At 35.5% G+C, this 19,638-nt stretch overlaps 1 protein-coding gene, 1 long non-coding RNA gene and 1 pseudogene across 4 annotated transcripts in view; 2 read left to right on the top strand and 1 right to left on the bottom strand.

Moving 5' to 3' along the window:
• The first annotated feature begins 3,120 nt into the window (after positions 1 to 3,120).
• On the top strand, positions 3,121 to 11,607 carry LOC129952745 (uncharacterized). Of its 2 annotated transcripts, none has more exons than XR_008782368.1 (6): positions 3,121 to 3,254; positions 6,014 to 6,120; positions 6,178 to 6,263; positions 6,329 to 6,439; positions 6,494 to 7,287; positions 11,064 to 11,607. It is a non-coding gene; the product is annotated as an uncharacterized LOC129952745 (long non-coding RNA). The 2 variants fall into 2 exon arrangements; XR_008782369.1 differs by having other exon boundaries at positions 3,121 to 3,782.
• A 58-nt stretch (positions 11,608 to 11,665) lies between these two features.
• LOC129952744 (viral IAP-associated factor homolog) lies at positions 11,666 to 14,265 on the top strand (annotated as a pseudogene).
• A 1,031-nt stretch (positions 14,266 to 15,296) lies between these two features.
• The window catches only part of LOC129952743 (SHC-transforming protein 2), a 42,347-nt gene continuing 38,005 nt past the window's right edge, over positions 15,297 to 19,638 (bottom strand). For both annotated transcript variants that reach the window (XM_056065550.1, XM_056065549.1), the window contains 3 exons: positions 16,053 to 16,204; positions 15,724 to 16,001; positions 15,297 to 15,670 (listed from right to left, as the gene is read on the bottom strand). In XM_056065550.1, coding sequence (XP_055921525.1) covers positions 15,315 to 15,670; positions 15,724 to 16,001; positions 16,053 to 16,204 — 786 coding nt within the window. In that variant the 3' untranslated portion in view covers positions 15,297 to 15,314. The remainder of the gene's footprint in view (positions 15,671 to 15,723; positions 16,002 to 16,052; positions 16,205 to 19,638) is intronic.

The following is a 19,638-nucleotide window of genomic DNA, read 5'->3' as shown; positions in this document are numbered from 1 at the left end:
TACTTATAATAATAATAATAATAACCCTCTCAAGTACTTGATTCAGAGAAGCTTAAAACTATGTTGACCCAGGGCCACCCTGGTAGAAGCGGAAAATTGCAGTGTAACCAATTACTCAAAAGATGACAGCGTTGGCACTGAGATCACGATTGATCATGAGGCATAAAGAGATGACTACGTAACACCAAACTCTCAACTCGAGCAAGAAATTCGCCACTAGTTTGATCAACAACATTCATAAAATCAACACATTAGTATCATGAGCAACTTAGTACTACACCTTGCATTGGAGGAAATATCAGATCTACACAGCTACCACACCTTGATGTACTGCGCTGTGCTACTGCAGTTAAAATGTGTGGCAAGAAACTTACACCAATAACCAATGTAAGGAGACTAAAATATCCCCACAACGTAGCACTGCAAAGAATTCAAAGTAAGATAGCTGACCTACGAAGTTTGATCGAGAGAATCAAAGCCTTTCTGGCGGGGAACCGTACGAGGAGATTGCAAAACAGAGTAATGCAATATGCTTCCAACATCGTAACCACTCTAGGTATGAACCGAATCATAACAATGCAACGCTTGTACTGGACAACCTGACCCCAAAAACTATCTGTACAGATCTTAAAGCAAAGATAAATTAGGAACTCTCTAGCTAGACGCGAGAACAACAAAGCCTTTAATACCAAAGATAAAGTATTCTACAGAAACCTGAGAAGTGACAACACCAATAACGACGCCGAGATTCCTGACATTAAAGATGTCGAACGCTTCTGGTCAGACATCTGGGCAACCCCGAAACAGCATGACCTAAATACTATCTAGATCAAAGAAGAAAAAGAAAGATTCTGCGGAATGCCAGAGATGATAATTAACACCATTTCAATGAACACCTTTAAAAAAACTCTTACAAAAGCCCAAAACTGGAAAGCCCCAGGTACTGATGGTACGATTTGAAAGTACACAAACGAAACTGCTGGACCTCCTTAACTAAGCCCTAAAAACACCGACAGATTTCCCAGACTTCGTGGTAAGAGGAGCTACATACCTCCTACCAAAAAGCAATGGCTTCAAACGAAACCCCGCCAATGGTAGGCCCATCACCTGTCTCGCAACTCTATACAAAATAATGACTGCATGTGCGAACAGAATTGTTTACGACCACTTAAGTATGCACAAAGTACTATGCAACAAACAGAAAGGATGCAACAAAAGGGCTCGGGGATGCAAAGAACAGCTTACTATCGACCAAGTTATCATCGAGCAATCTACAAAAAAAAAAAAAAATAAACATATACATATGTCAGCTATATCAACTACAAGAATTCTGTCGAAAGTATACCGTATACCTGGCTTATCGAAGTCCTCAAAATTAACCACATCCACCCTAGAGTTACTTCGTTCCTTGCACATAGTATGAGTAAGTGGAAAACATGCATAGAGATGTTTAAGAGCGGCACATCACTAAAAACTAAAGAGATTTCCATAAAATCGGGCATATTTCAGGGAGACTGCTTTAGTGCCCTATGGTTTTGCATTGCCATTAACCAGCTGAGCAACATGCTCAACTCGAGCAAGTATGGATTCAAAATCAAATGGACTAACTCCGAGTTTAAAATAAACCACCTCTTGTACATGGAGGACCTTAAGACCTACGCATCAACAAAGGCCCACATGAACTATCTCCTAGAAATAGTAAGCATGATTAGAAGAGATATAAAAATGGAATTTGAATTGAGTAAATGCAAAACCCTGAGTATTGTAAGACGAAAAATATCGCCATCACCCCAAGATGAAATATATGGAATAAGAGAGATGCAAGAAAATTAAATCTACACCTACCTAGGAGCAGCCCAAAGCAACAGAATGGATTCAGCAAAAAAAAGAAAGACCTCGCTAGCGAATTTAAAGGACGCATACATAAAATTGTAAAATCACAATTAAATGGGAAAAACCTCATCAAGGCTATCAACACCTACGCCATACCTGTACTGACTTATAGCTTCGGTGTGATCAAATGGTCCACAACAGATCTCGCAGACCTACAAAGAAAAGTTCGTACCACCCTGACCCAATACAACCTCCCCCACCGGAAAATTACCCCCACCCAAGATCATGCGTAGAAAGGATAACGCTGCCACGAAGAGAGGGAGGAAGAGGCTTCATAGATCTACAAAGCATGCATACTAAACAAATAATGTCACTCAGACAATACTTCACCGAGAAAAGCTTAAGCTCAAACCTAGTCAAAGCAACATAGGAGCCGACGATAATGAGGGACAATACAATTGAGGATATTTGTCGTCGATGCGGCAAACCTAATGCGACAATTGAGCATATCACCTGCGGATGTACAAGTATGGTACAAACCGACTATCTCAGAAGACATAACAACGTCGCTAAATTGTTTCATCAAAGACTGTGTCAGAACTTTGGGTTTATACAAGAACCCTAGCCTTACTACCGCTATGAACATCCGTTCCAATAGTAATTAGCACGATCGTCCTTATCATAAAATCACGTAGCAGCATGTTGTTTTTCTAATAAGTGATTCATGTATAAAAAACTGTAAGTTCTTTGTTTAGCATATTTGATGACAGTTCACAGCAAAAATGTTTTTCGATGTTAGTCTTAGTTAGTTGGCATCTGAGATGATCGGATTAATAAATATTTTTTAAAAATATAATATCTCAACGGACTATTTTAATTTGAATAGTTTTGACTTGATTTAAAAACAAGCTAATAGACAAAAGTGTTTATTTTAAGTATTACCATTATTTTTTAAAATTTAATGTACATTTTTTTAAATAACCCCTACAACCTAAACGGGGTAAATAGACCCCCGCTTTCGTAGTAAAAAATGCTTGTTTTTAAATGTTCTATACAAATCCGTCTTTAAACTTTGTCGCTTGAGTTATCGTACTCTTTACCCTCGCCTTAGGAATTTATCATCAAGTGAATTGAATTTAGCATTGGTGAATTGACTTTAGCAGTGGGGAATTGATATTAGAATTAAGGGTTCGTGAAAATTGACATTTCAGCTTGTAGGCAAACCAAAATGACAAGTTAGTTTAAAGTCTTTATATGGGGTGTCTTTGCACAAAACTCTGAATTCTCTAGGGTTATCACTAAATAATTTGATGCGATAGAATTTGACGTTAATAAATTAGCGAAAATTCGCTAAAGATAATTCAGCTATAAAGTAATATTCACATGGGCGCGACCAACGAACTACGAATAAATTACAAAATGTGAGTTTATATACGTTTGAAGACATATTTCCACACAAATTCTTAACAAAACGATGGCAATATAGTTTCTATTTGATTTATGATGCATACTTTTACTTTTCAATATCATATATTAATAAATTTAAGAAAACAAATTTATTCGTCGCGAAAAAAATGTATGTTTATACGAACTGTCAAGCTTTATTCGCGTTCCACATTTTCCACACTCGCAACGAATAAAATAATCACGCGTACTTAACCTAAAAAAATCATTCTTGTTTTGGTTTCGGTGGTGAATGGTGTTTGGCTGTGGGTCCTTGTCAAACTTCATTCGCGGTGAATTAAAAACTCTCATGTAAAAGAAATGTCAAAATCGACGAATATTCGTTCATTCGTTGGTCGTGCTCATGTGAATAGTGCTTAACCAAGTTCGATTGTTTTGACATTTGAAGCGAATTTAATTCAAGCGAATCAATACTCATAATACGAAGTTATCGAATTCGCAAGTGTTCAAGCTCGCTTCGCTGCTCATAATGTGGGCCATGCTATGTAAATCTGATGTTTTGGTCGTTGTTTTTGATCTTTTTTTTAATAATACAAAATGAATACACATTCAAAGTTTCCCACTCAGAAAATTTAATTTATAAAGTAGAAAAATGTAAAACATACCAAAGACGGTGCGATCAGATTCCAGATGTGGTCGTATAAGCTCTTAAATAGTTAAACTGATGCTTTCAAAAGGCGAAAACGATCATACACATTATTTTTTTGCAATCTGATAAGCATTTTTTCTTTTCAATAAATATATATATATGCTAAATATTGTATTGCTTCGCGTATGCAAACTTATAATTTTTATGAAAATGTTCGATAAGTAAACAACAAATCATACCAAAAGTAACATCTACCCTAAAAATGCTATGCGAACATGGTTAAACTTGAATTTGAATATTTTTCACGCATTAAAAATATGGTATTCTGATAATAGCTCAAAGTAAAGGAAAGAATTACAATAAATAAACATTGATACGATTTCTTCACAATATCCAAACATTCAAAATAGTATGAACTTTCTTTCCGTTTTTTGTTGATTACAAAAACATGCCGTCAGGTAAATTAAGACAAGAAAGGTCAAAGTAAACCAAATTATTTAATCATCCCTTTGGTTTATACGAATGTTTCTAAATAAGTAGCAGATTAGATAATTGAAGAACTGTGTCAGAACTGCACAACACCATGAAAAAAGAAGAAAGATTCAACTTTGAAATACGTCTTCGGACTCGTTAAATAGAAAGTCTGGCGGGAAAATCAGAACGTGACACTTTCCTACGCGTTCCGAAACGTCAAAAATAATACGGCAGTTTCAGTGGAGATTCTTCAGTACATTTTTCGAAATTATTCTTAAACACCTTAAAGTATCGGTCAATAAGAATCCACTATAAAAATTAACATTAATATACAAAATTTTCCTTTGATTCCATTTTTGTTGTCAACACAAAATGGGCTACTTTTTCATTGCAATTCTAAGATGCGGCTATACTTTCTGCATGATTTTTTTTTGTTTTTAGCGACATTTTTCTTAAAAATAAAAAAAGTTGTAGAATTCATTTTTTTAAATATTTCATTTATGTTTCAATGTTTGAATTCAACGGATCTCTTTTTTGTATTTGCCCTAATTGTGCACACTGTACTGAGTACTGAGTACAGAGCCCAAAACCCATACCATCTACAAAGAATCTGGACTTTTCCATAAGAAATGCACGGGACAACCAACACATGATTATGCGTACGGGGAAAATCCTCTCAATTTAGCTTTTAGGCAGAAAGAGAACAAACCTATGAAGTCGGGACTCAAATATATTCCCTGTATGTCCGTAAACTTCACCTCATAGTTTTTTCCCTTGCGATTGAGTAAGATCCCGTTCGGCGGTTTTGCCGTATCGTTGTTTTACCGTATAAGCCAATGTCAATATAATTTAAAAAAGTATATTCAGACGATACGGCATTTAACTGTACATAAAATTACCGAGTTTTGTCTCTACAAATCGTTTTCGGTCATACGGTAAACTAACCGATTCGGCACTCGTGGCAATGTATTTATATACAGTGCGTTCAGACGATTCGATATTTTGACCGATAGTGGGTAATTTTTTGTCTGGGCCACTTTCGAATAATTTATTGCTAGTATATAGTCGTAGTGGGTCGTCGGTGTAGGGTTGAGTACGGTCTATGGTAAAATTTCCGTACCGTCTGAACACTCCAACCGAAACACACCGAATAGAGAAAATATCCAATACGGCGAAAATCTCGAATCGTGTGAACGGGCTCTAAGATGGGCACAAATTATATTACAACTACATCTACTGTGGCATGATGGTTAGTGCGTTGGACTGTCATGCGAGAGGTCTTGGGTTCGATCCCTGCCTATGCCATCTAAAGTCTTTTCACGGGTACTGCCTCTTGCGAGGAATTGACAAATTCTCCAAGAGTAACTATTGTCTTGAAAAAGTGCTTTCTCAAAATTAGCCGTTCGGAGTCGGCATATAAACTGTAGGTCCCCTCCAATCATGACAACATTACTCGCACACAGGAATGGTTGAGAGTTGTAAGTCACTAGGCCTTGGTTCTCAACGGACTGTCAGATTGCATTACAAGAACAAATTTCACAATTTCACAATTTTCATTTCAAAACCAAAACATTAAATTTGAGATTCTACAAGAAAGTTTTTGTAAATTATTTTGTTTTGTCTAAATATTTAACAAAATCTATTTCTTTTCAGATCAAAAACCTTAATAATCAAGAGCTACAAGTGCATTTAATTGAAAAAACTATAGACCAGAAGCCAGACGAAACCAATGAGATTTATTTTACTCGGAGTTCAAGTAGGTACGTTTAAAAAAAGAATCTCGTAAACAAACAAATATTTTATTTGCTTTGTTTCAGCTATGTATGAATTATTTCAATAATATACTTGACTAGCGCCAAATAATACGAAAACATCTTAACTACAACGGAAGTACTTAACAAAAGTAAGTTAAATCTCAGTCAGTAAGATGAATTGAATACATATAAGAATAGTAATCGAATTTTTTAGAATCCACTTAGTGTTTTTATTTCGGGTACTGCCGATTACAAACCATGATACAGAAAGCAACTTCCCTTAAGAAATTTAGATTATTTGCTAAACAAGGGCACTGTTTTCCAGGTGAGTCTATTTTATACTATATATTTCTCTTAATATCAATGTTTTTAACCACAGCCGTTGGCCTTTATTTTTAAATAATTATTCTACACTCAATTGCTGCTGTATCATGATCGGTGACATCTGCCTCAGGGGCTATGGTGGGTGCAGCCAATAGTCTGCAATGCAATAATACCAGCAGCAACAACACCACCAGAGCTACGAATTAACGAACTTCCTCAGCTATGTCATCGACTTTGTGAAATTCAAGTCAATGTTTCAAGTGAAAAATTTTAATCAGTTTTGGAACTACTTAACAGCAGCTACAGCAACTTACGAGTAATCTAAATATGGATATTTAAAATTCTATGGTTCTTTAGGATTTTCAAAGTCCTCCGCCTATTCATGAGCCGCCAAGCAATATGTACCAACCGACCAAAAAAAACGAATCTTGCAGCTGCAACTCAAAATCAAATGGGGTGGCGCAACAGTCCGTTTTGAACCAGGGCCTAGTGACTTACAACTCTCAACCATTCCTGTGTGCGAGTACTGTTGTCAGGAATGGAAGGGACCTACAATTTAAGGCCGAATCCGAACGGCTAGTTTGAGAAAGCACTTTTTCATGACAAGAATTACTCTTGAAGGATTTGTCAATTCCTCGCAAGAGGCAGTACCCGCGAAAATTAATTTTTTAAATTAAGCTGGCACAGGCAGGGATTGAACCCAAGACCCCGCATGACATTCCAACACACTAACCATCATGCCACGGGTACTACACAGCAACATTTTATGTTTTCATACAACTGTCTCACTAAATGACAGCGAGACACTGAGCTCATCGAGACAGCGGCTTTTGCCGACACAGACCTTTGGTAAGCCTTCTAAGTATACTATTTTAGAATTTCTAGAAATGTTGGTAAACTAATATACTGGAAAAATAGAAGCTTGATTCCATAAATACATAATGCGAATCATCAAAACAGAGTGCATTCTGAACACAGCTAACTGGAAACACATAGAAGACCGTCGACACAGAAATGCCCCTACAAACTACTCTAATGATGTTCCAAGGGTTGAGAACCCGCAACCTTTACCTGCCGAAGATGTCCAAAAATAATACAAATTTGAAATTTTGCATTTGTGACATGGTCCGATTGGGATTTTGGAATTTGCCTCGCATAAGAATTTCACAAACGACTTGACTTTTTAATCAACGGATCGAATTACGGGCACTATTCTGGTAATGGTATAATATAAAATTTGCTACAAATTCATTGTCCAGAAGGCTCATAATGTCAAGACTACTTCAACAAGTTAAACATACATAAACCACAAACTTTAAAAGAACTTGTTGTTCTTTTTTCAGCATCAAATCAAAACGAAGCGGTATTACAACAAATCCTGTAATGAAGATGGTTCGAAATCGATTTGACTCTGTCGCTCTGGTTTAAATCGCATTCATTAATAACACGTTCGTCGTGGCGCAGCTTATTTGTAAAGCATGTGAAAGAAAAGTCAAAATATGCGAACATCCCCAGTTCGCAGTTCGTAGCTCATGTGCAAGATGCTTAAGTTATCCTGACTTCGAACCTCACCTTCAATTTTTCTTTCGCATCAGCTTTTTAAGATATAAAATAAAATAAATTAGGTGGCGCAACAGTCCGCAGAGACTTACAATTCTCAACCATTCAACAAAATGTAAAAAATAAATAGGTGACGCAACAGTCCGCAGAGAACCAGGACCTAGTGACTTACAACTCTCCACCAATACTATGTGCGAGTAATTGCAGGGATGGAGGGGTCGTACAGTTTATTTGCCGAATCGGAACGGTTAATTTGAGAAAGCACTTTTTCATGACAAGAATTACCCTCTCGCATGACAGTCCATCGCACTAACCATCATGCCACGGGTATACCCTTTATAAATTCTAAGGACAACCAAAAACGGTAAAACATGACGGAACACTTAACTTTAAATTTGCAAAATGATTTTGCAAAGTACATGTTTTTGCTTTTAACTACAGTTTAAGTTTTGAAAAACCATTGATTTTAATTCTTTTATAATTTTAAATACTTACTTTAGTTGGCGCTACAGCGCATTGTGCTCCTGGGCCTCAAGTAATAACTTTCGCCAGCAACTCCATTTTCGAATACCAAGTTGACGTTCGTCGGCCTCAACTTGATCACTCTACCGGAGATGAAATAGTTTATAGTTTTAACTAGTTCGTTTAATTTTTGATAATCAAACCAAGAAATACCCATTTTCAATTTTTTTTTTTTTAATATATTAGAAGAGCTTGATGTTGTAATCTTAAGACTACAAATCCGTAATAAGAAATAGAAAAAAATTGTAAACGGAATAGTGAAGGAAGATACTGTAGATTCATTATCACATTTTATGAAAAAAACAACTATTTCTTGAAATTAATAGCTTCGAAAAACATGTAAGTGCTTTCGAATAACAACAACAAATTTTCAAAAACCTTAATTGATAGAGTAATTCTGGGGGTAAATCGGGTTTGAATTGCAGACAGGTTTGAAACATCGACAGCAATATGTCATGAATAAAGGAAGGTATTTCAATTAAACAACATCGACAGCAATATGTCATGAATAAAGGAAGGTATTTCAATTAAATTCCAGAGACCTACAATTTAAATTAGAAAGAGAAAAAATTAAGATAGTTCTTACTTTATTATTTATAAAAAATATCCCTACCAGCTACATCACAGATTTTGCCAAAACATGTACAAGTAAGATTTTCAACTGTGAATGTCTGCAAAATTCATCATGCTTGAGAATATAGTGAAACGCTGGCTTGCGTACACTGCAATCTTTCGTCTGTTGGTAGCTGGCTGAAAGAAGTGCTTTGCATTGCACAGATGGTGATACATGACGTGTCTGTGCTATTGCTATCAAATGCTTCAATTGATCCAATTGGCTTGGCTATGAATGACCAGGGAAAGTGTCAACAAATAAAGCGATCCCTCAACTTCATAGCCACATTTTCAACATGTATATCCTTTTCGACGAATAAAGCATGTCAGACCGGTTTCATCGCGAAGATTTTCAGTCAAAAAACTCTTCATCAAACTCTTCGCTTTAATCAGCCCTTCTCATTCGTACAGTCGGGTTAAAAATTGAGGGCATAAGAACCTATCTGAATAGACCGATTTGATTGTTAGGAACATAATCTTGTCGTGAAGTGTAATTTCTACTAAAAAAAAACAAAAGAATATTCATATAATTTGATTTTAAAATGAATGTGACGAACAGACTTACCTTCAACTTGTACCTCTTCGTGGCCGATAATTTTCGCTCCAGAAAAGACATGTAGGCGTTGGTGGCTTCCTCCAGGGAATTCTTCTGTTGCAACATTCTCCATGGTTTCTTCTTCATCTGAGGATTAAATTAAGTGCAGATTCATTACATATTTTATTTAAATAATTTAATATTTTGGATTTAAATTGTATTACCTTCATTTGCCTTACTGGGAATGAATTTTGTTTACATTTTGTAGTACCCGTGGCATGATGGTTGGTGAGGTAGGTCTTGGGTTCGATTCCTGCCTGTGCCTTCTAAAGTTTTTTTTTCACGGGTACTGCCTGTTGCGAGGAATTGTCAAATTCTCCAAGAGTAATTCTTGTCATGAAGAAAAATTGCTTTCTCAAATTGGCAGTTCCGATTAGGCATATAAACTGTACGACCCCTCCATCGCTGCAATTACTCTCACATAGTATTGGTAGAGAGTTGTAAGTCACTAGGCCCTGGTTCTCTGCAGACCGTTGCGCCACCTATTTATTTTTTACATTTTGTTGAGTTGTCAAAATTCTCACCTCGTTGTTAATCTGTCAAAACTGAGCCGAACTCAAATTGGGCCACGTTCTCATTAAAGTTCTAGGGCGCGCCTATACTTTCTGCATTATTTTTTCTGTTTTTAGCGAAACTTTTCATAAAAATAAAAGAATTTGTATGCCAAAAGCAGTCAAATTTTATTTTAAGCAAAGCTTTCACTGAAAAGATGTATCACAATTCATGTTTCTTAAAATATTTAATTAATTTTTCAATTATTGAATTCAACGGATCTCTTTTTTTAACGGATGAGTTCATCTCATATTGTTTTCCCCCTAACTGTGCATACTGAACCCCAAAAGCCCATAACAACTACATAGAATCTGGATTGTTCCATAAGAAATGCACGGGACAACTAACATATGCTTATGCTAACGGCCAAAATGTGCTCAGTAGAGCTTGTAGGTCGAAAGACAGCAAACCCCATTAGTCGGTGCTCTTGGTAGATATATTTATCCATGAGAAAGTATTAGCTCTCTATGATATTGGGAAATAAAAAAATCTGCGAATTAAATGCTCGCGTTCTGGGATCAATCTAAAGCATTTAAGATTGGTTGGTGTTGTACTAACCGCATAGGAAAAAATAGTTGATAAATAAACTAGTCTTAATTAAAAACAGTTTTTCGGGATAGTCAGCTATGTCTTTGTATATGGAAGGCTCAGAAAACATCCTTAATAGTTTTCCTGATTGCAGAGGCGGTGAAAAAAAGTGTAAAAGAAAGCTTATAGCTTTAGGGCAATAAATTAACTTTGGTTGTTGCCAAATACCCAAAATATCACCCTATAATGTTTTTAGTTTCTTTTTAGCGCCAAACAGCAACTTCAATGGCAATGCCAAAAACAAATGTAGGCCATGACCAACTAATGCACCTTTGAAATCATCAGCACGCCTTCATCATCAACCGTTCCAGAATAGCTGCTGTTGTCGATCACACTTGCCCTAGCACAGAAGTTATCATCTACTCGTAACACACAACTAGGCTAATGCCAAGTCTATCCAAGGCACTTGCACTGTCTTTGCACCCACTCCCAACTAGCGGTACCTGCGAGCGAAAAATAAGAATCTTGTATTACTCGTAACACCTGCACCATTGACTACAGATATGGATATGGAGCATAAGCACAGAGCATCAAAATCAACGACATCGGCCGCCAAGTTTTCCATCATCGATCGTCGCTCCCAAATAGCGGTAGTTGCGACAGACAATGATGACTTAGTTTAAGTTACCTAAGCTGAAGCAGTAGCAACAACCAACAAGTGTTATGCAGACGCATGTATGGAAATCGAAATAAAGTATAAAAGCCTATACTGTGTGGGCGTAGAAAACAGTCCATTATAATTTGTTATTGACACATCATGTCCGCATTAATTTAAATAAAAAATAAATAAAATAAAAATTGCAAAACATGTAAACATTGAAACATAAAATAACAAAGTTATTCTATTCACAAGCACATGATCAAAACAAAACCAAATGATAATTATAATCATAGACACACCATATAAAGACCGGAATCTATCGTACGTTTTACCCTCCAACACACATTGTTGTATTTGTAATTTTGACATTACGTCCATTTTGAAATGTGAAATCCAACAACAATTCGATGCACCATTAACTTGTTTTGACAGTTTTTTTTATTAAATTGCTGTGGTGAGAATTTTAGATTTGTTTTTAGCTGTCAAATGAAGTATTTGTTGTTTTGTTAATTTGTTTAAAAATGCAGGATCCAAATGAAGATTCCGAATGGAATGATGTCTTCCGGGCAAAAGGTATCCTTCCACCCATGCCCGAGAATGCCATTGAGAAGCGAACTGGTGGTGAGAAGCAGAAAAATATCAAAGACATGAACATGGACAAATCTGAAGACTCCCAAGACGAAAGTGTTCGCGAGGAATATCTTCACAAACGATTGGCATAGATGCGAGCATTCGCGGACAAGGCTCTTTTCGGTTCAGTATGTGCAATTTTCGGACAAGATTACGTCAACGACGTGACCAAAGCTGGAGAAGGTATCTGGGTTGTGTTGCATTTGTACACAAACGGTGTGCCGCTCTTTTCGGTCATACACCACCATATGCAACAGTTCCTGCGGTCGATAGCCACCACCTGCATCCCAAATTTAACAGAGAAGCATCTCCCAACAGTGTTTATCTATTTTGAAGGCCAAATGAGAAAGCAATTTATTGGTGCCTTGGAGCTTCGGGGTTAAAAATTGACCACCAATTAATTGGAGTTCATGTTCGGTCAGTGTGGTTCAATTCCAACGGAAATCAAATGGTTTATACCTTCCTGTAATCCTTGAAGTGTGAGTAAAAAATTCGCATTCACACTTTTAGTAAAAATCAAAAAAAACTTGTAAGAACACGTCCAAGTGAGTTCCGAATTTCGTATTTTCCTATCGAAAATGTGTAAAAATGCGAACATTGGAATTCATTTGGTCGTGTCCTTGGAACAATAGTGTACCTACAGGAATGGTTTATACCTTCCTGGAATCCTTGAAGTGTGAGTACGCACTTTGCATTCACACTTTTTAGTAAAAAACAAAACAACTTAAAAAAAACACGTCCAAATGAGTTCTAATGTTCGTATTTTCCTATCGAAAATGTTTAAAAATTTGAGCATTGTAATTTTTGACGTTTTCAAACTCACCTCGAAGAAAAAAACATTTATGTTATGTGTGATGTTGAGGTGATGTCACACTTTTATTATTTATTTTTATTTGAAAAACTAAACTTATATTGAAATTGTTAAAAATTGATCACTGTGTTGTAATTATCAAAATACTTTTATGAAATAGTCATCGTTTTTAAATTCGACAAAAAAAGAATTATTATAACATTCAAAAATATAATTTTTGGAACGTTTAATTTAACCTGGATGAGAACTCTTTATATTACACTCAAAATTAAAAAAAAAAAACAATGTTTTACATTTTTGCTAGTATATTTCAGGTTTTCTTTACATAATACAACAAATGAATTAAAAAGTGTATTATACGTAGTACACACTTTTGAATATAGTAAAGTTAAAAATTAACAATTTCTTGCCACTTCTTCTTACAAAAGTTTCTTTTGCATTTAAATAAGCTGGATTTAAGAAAAAATAATTTATCCTGGGTATACTTTAATCCATATTCGATTATTCCTATCAAAATAAGACTACGTAAACACCCAAGGAAGTAAACAATAATTCAATTAAAATATATTTTTTTGATAATTTTCTCAAGAACAAGAAGACATAAAATCATCTAGTTTTCAGTTTTTGATCAAAAACAAATATGAACAATGAATTCTAAAAACAATAATAGATAATCTTAGTTTTAAAAATTACACTTCAAAACTTTTTTTAACTTTTTTTGCCCAAATTTTGAGCTTAAAACAATTTTTTTTCAAAAACTATGCAAATTAACACGTCTGTTCCATTAGTAATTAGAAAATATGAACCAAAATATAATAATAAGCATTGAGCACGATCCTCTCGATCATAAAATATGATATTAAATATTATGTTACATTTCAATACAATCACGTAGGAACTTGTTGTTTTCTTAATAAGTGATTCATGTATAAGAAACCATAAGGTCTTTGTTTAACAATATTTAATGACAGTTAACAGCAAAAATGTTTTTCGATTTTAGTCTTAAGTTGGCATCTGAGATGTTTGGCTTAATAAATATTTATTTAAAAGTGTAAGATCTCCATTCTAATTTGCATAGTTTTGACTTGATTTAAAAAAAGCTAATAGACAAAAGTGTTGGCTTTGAAAAATGTATAAAACTTAGTTGTAAGTATTACCATTATTTTTTTTCCATTTGACTTGCATATTTTGTTAAAATGTCCCTACCTCCTAAATGGGGGGAAACAGACCCGCTCCCATAGTAAAAAAAATGCTTGTTTTTAACTGTTTTATACAAATCCGTCATCAAACTTTGTCGCCTGAGTTATCGTACTCTTCCCAAAAAATGCAATAGGTAATGTCGTTGTAGCCACTAGGTGCCACTCCTTAAGAATTTCTCATCACTATTCCTTATTTTCGTGGTGAATTGACTTTAGAGGGTGGTGAATTGATGTCAGCAGTGGTGAATTGATGTTAGACCTAAAGGTGGGCACAGACGACGAACATGCTCTCGCAACATGCTCGCCTGCGTTCCTCCACAGACAGCGAACATTGTTCGCGAACATTCATTTCGTTTTGAATCTCCGAGGAGGAAACATCATGTGTGATGAAAAAGCGCAAGTCGTTGCCCTTATGATGATTTACCTTTGCGAAAAGAAAACAAATCAAGCAAGTTCTCGCCTGTATCATGCACGCAAAGATATATATTTTTTTTACACTGTCAATTGTCGCACTTTGGTCTATTTCTTTATATTTTTTTAATAAATTGTTCGGAGATTTGTTTTTTTTTCAATTTTATTCTTATAACTGGCACACACACAATTCCAAATCGCATCTTAACCGCCCAAAATTTGGATGAATTCATCAATGAAATCACGGCTTACTGTCACCATTGTTTTTCTTTCGCGATGTGAACTCTACGAAAATCTGAATAAAAATGAAGTTTTGCTCGCGAACATCGCCACAGACGATGAACATTGAAACCGGCGAACACGATGAAATCGAATTTTTTTGGCAACAGCGAGCCGCTCGCGAACAACCCCACATACGACGAATTTAGCGCGAGCACGAGCATGTTGCGCTAGCATGTTCGCCGTCTGTGGCCAACTTAAGGGCGCGTGTAAATAGACGTTTCAGCTTGTAGGCAAACCAGAATGACAGATTTGTTTCCGGTCTTTATATGGTGTGTTTATGATTATAATAGATATAGTAAGCACTCCTTCACATTTAATATGAAAATATTATATATGATTAATCAATCAGTTAGTGACATTGCGGCGCACAAACACAAGGCCAGTGCGTAAACTATTCTATCTTTATAGCCTTAACGAAGTTTATATTAATTCGTTTCTGGATAATATATACAGATTTTGCATTGACAGCTGATAAAAAAGTAAAAAGAAAATGTATTGAACTTTACTACACATTTAATCTCCTTTTATACAATTTTTAAAAACAGGATTTCTTAATACCAACTCAGTTTCTTCGGATATTATTGGCAATGCATTTGTCCAGTGATAGTTTATTAAATGGCTAATACTATCAAAGATTCGGTCCTTAGTTCGTACTACGCCTTCGGGATCAATTAGCAGCAAATGTTTCGGTGTCTTTCCTTCTAACCCAGTTAGAACATATTGCCCTTCTTTTCCCAAGGATTCTCGAACCAAAAAGTCACCATCAAAACGCAAAAGACCTTCGGAAGTTGGTCGATTGATTGCAGCGTGAAACCAAGATTCTGTCATAAGTTGTGAACGCTGAACTTCAGCCGATAGTGAAAATGGTTCTAAAATGAAAGTATAATAATCAAAATATTTAACGCTAAAATGTTTAGCTTACGTATATCAAAAACATCTCGAACTGCTGGTGTTAATTTTCCCTCTTTTAAAGTTCCGATGCTTGTAAGGTTAGATTTAGCATTTTGATCTGGAGGTGGACTACTTAGATCAATAAGATTACTGCTTAGACGATTGCGACACTTTTTAAGATTTAATTGGGTAACTTTGTGTGGTAAATCGTTTTCACATAATAAATCCGGTGGTAGTTTGTTTGGTAAATCATTGTAATAGTCTTTGTCATTTTCCTTACCCATATTGTAATTTTCCTGGGAAAAATGCCTATTCTTAAGTAGTTATGTATATATCAATTTTGTATTAAAAGTAACTTACTTATTTTTATTTAGAGTGTTGTATCTAAGCATGAAAGCTTTACCTATGGTTAAAATCAAGTCTTCGCTTTGTCCTCCACCACATTCCAGCACATAACAAGCACGCCACTCATCATCATTTTTAGCAATATAAGCTAAAAAATCGAGTGTATCCTTGAAAAAAAAAAAAACAAAAAAATTAACGATTGATTTTGATCCAAAATTCAGACATGAGTAGGGTGCCATGATGTCCCCTGGAACACCTGTGCTTGCGCACATTATAAAACTTCGGGTACGTTAGTTAGATGTATGCAAAGTTTCAAAGTTGTGAAAACCTCGCACGTATCCCAAGTTCTAGTTTGCTAAAGCAGAGGTAACATGGTCAGCCATATTCATATACACAACTGTTTATATGCCGTAACCCGTTATTGTAATGTGTTCATATTTAGTTTGTTTCTGAGGTTCATTGTAACATATTTGCTTAAATTTTTGAGGTAATCCATTTCTTGTTATGTTAGTCTCAGATGAACCCACAAATTATTTTAAGCTTATTCTATCTGACAAATTTAATGATGGGAATTATATAATTTTTTTAAAGGTGATCACTTGGTTAATTTCAACGAACAGTGGAACAATTCTTAAACCAAAATTCGACAGATAAAAAGCCGAATAAGTGCAAATTCTTAATTACCTATACCCTTTTTTAACAATTATTGTTTTCTTTTTTGGGTTAAACTTCAACAAAATTAATCAATAGAAATTAATAAAATTCAATCATTTGAATTTCAAAAAACGACTAATAAAGGATGTCAAAAACAATAGGAATATTTATTAGGCGATAAGATTTCATTAGAAAACCAAATCATTCATTATTGTATTTCTCAAAACTTAACAATAATATAGATTGAGTACTAAAGTTGAGTTCATGCGTGCAGTCACCATACTTTGTTTTTATTGAGGTTATAAAATAACATAAAAAAAACGAAAAGAGGAAAAATATATGTATTTCAATATGAAGAACTATGTTCATAATGCATATCCCAAAATCTAGAAAAACAATAAATACATTTTTCATAACGTAACTTTGACCCTGGTTACAAGAGGAGATCGAGGAATCGAATCGAATTGAGATTTCGATCCAGGTATATGGTGGCACTGAATCGAAGCGAGGAATCGAAATGACATTTGGGATTTATTTGTGTTCGTACTGCTACGTGAATAACTCACAAGTGTCATCCCTGCATTTTTTCCCCAACTTTATATCCCTGTCATACAACTGTTATGTCGTCTCTCTTCAAGAGATGAATAGAAAGTAGTCAGTCGGGAACAAGATGTAACAAAGGGACGACAATAAAAAGAAATATTCTATCTGAGATTAACTAATGATTTTTATTTTGGTGAATTCGGTTAGTTTCCTGACAAACATCAGAAGTGGGATCAAGAACAAAATAAAGATAAACATTTAGATACATTTTTAAACAAGTTATAAATCGGGTTATAAAAAAAAAATGAATCTCACGACGATTAGAGATTAGAGAGAAGACGACGGGTACCAAGAATGAATTAATTGCCCGTCTGGATAAGTTCTAGGAAGTGCAGAAGGCAGCTGAATCAATTACACCGAGCAAAGATGACGAGGTAACAGATCGTGAGGATGAGGTGGGTAAATTAAGGGACGACGTAGCAACGCTCCATCGGTCAGTAGAGTCTCTAACCCAACAACTTACTACCGTCATCAATCTGACGTCCCGAAATCATAATGAGAACACTCGGCTGACGAAGGAAATTCAAGCCATAACATCTACACAGAACAGTTTCAGTTCAAACGGCGACGTAAGTTCCAATCCTTCGAAAAATAATTTAACGGATTTCGGTAATAACATGTCTACACAAGCACAATCTGTCGGTATGCTGACGACACAAATACAAACGCATTCAGCTTCGCTTAGTAACTCTAATACATTTACAACCAACGTTCTGTCAAACGAAACTATATCTGTCCCTCTCTCATCAAGTGGGGTGAACAGACGTGATAATGATTTGATCGTTTTCGAAAGAGAAAACAATAACCAAAACATCGAACAGATAATAAGTCGATCGGAGTTGCCAGTAGTGCAAAACAATAATATTCGCAAACTAATATACGTTATACCAGGTTTTGATCCGGGCAATGGAATTCTGTCATCGGTACAATTTGTCGAACGTGTTGAACAATTAAAAAACCCATATCAATGGCCAGACATTTCGGTTTTATTTGCAATGCAAACTAATGTCGCGAAAATGTGGATTGATTCCCAAAAAGTTTTTCGTAGTTGGTCAGATTTTGTTATTGCATTTTTCTCAGACTTTCCATGTGTTTTAAATACAGCCGATATTCATAAGCAAATGATGCAGATGCGCACGATGAGAGGTGAAACATTAATCGAATATTATTATAGAGTACTATATATCGGTTGTCGCGGGTGTCTTGACGATAATGCAATTATAACTAACGTAGTAAATGGAATTCAAGATCATGCATTGCGTAGAATGATTTCGGCTTATTCGTTCCCAAATTGTTCTGATTTGTTAAAAAAACTCAACCGGGTATGCGCGAGTGAAGGCCCTCATGTTAATGCACCTAACTATGCTCCAGTTTTTCAATTGCAAGTAGTAGGACAAAAGCGAGAAAATTTAGGTCCTGTGTGTTACAACTGTCGCGAACGCGGTCATGTATCTAGACACTGCCCACTTAATTTTGAAAAATTTATGATTCCTTGTAATGAAAAACTATTCGGGTTTGCAGGAGGAGAATTTCAGTGTCGCAAATGTTAAAAATTCTAATTACTATTGACGAGTGTGAATTTAAAGGCGAACTTATGGTCATTGACGATGAAATAATGAATTACGATGCCATTATCGGAACAGATATTTTGGGTAAAGGTCGTGTCGTGATCGAAAACGGACGATGTGAAGTGGCTGCGTTGGATAGTAATAAAGTCACGGCTGACGAAAAACATAAATTAATTGTTCTTTTAAACTCGTTTGCTGGTTGTTTTGGTGAAAACCTCAACGAACTTGGAAAGTGCGCGTCAGTTAAAACGAATATAAAGCTTACATCGGATAAGCCAATAGAAAAGAAACCGTACTCTACCCCGTTCCCAAAGCAACAAACAGTGAATCGCAATAACTCAAGAACTGGTCTCGTTAAATATTATTCGCCCGGTATCTTCCTCTTACGCGTGCCCTCATAGTGCTCGTCCGAAAATCAAACGGTGAAGAACGATTATGCGTAGACTATCACGAATTAAACGCGATAACTGAAAAACGTCCATGGTCAATGCCCACCGTCGAAGAATAGTATCTATGGCTGGTAAGACATTTTTTAATACCTTAGATATGATGTCCGGCCATTACCAGATTGAAATCGAAGAACATTGTAAAAAGTACACTGGATTTGTTAATAGAGAGGGGCATTTTGAGTTCAACAGAATGCCGTTTGGGCTCAAAAATGCTCCCTAGACATTTTAAGAAATGATGCAGAGAATTAAAGAACAGTTAAAAAGCAAAGTCTCCATTTATGTTGAAGAGATCGGTTTGAAGAGATCGTTTGAAGAGGGTCTCGAAAA

The sequence above is a fragment of the Eupeodes corollae genome, chromosome 3, assembly GCF_945859685.1.
Source record: "Eupeodes corollae chromosome 3, idEupCoro1.1, whole genome shotgun sequence".
Taxonomy (NCBI): Eukaryota; Metazoa; Arthropoda; class Insecta; order Diptera; family Syrphidae; genus Eupeodes; species Eupeodes corollae.
Note: the sequence above shows the minus strand (reverse complement) of the source record. Positions and strands in the feature narration are given on the sequence as shown.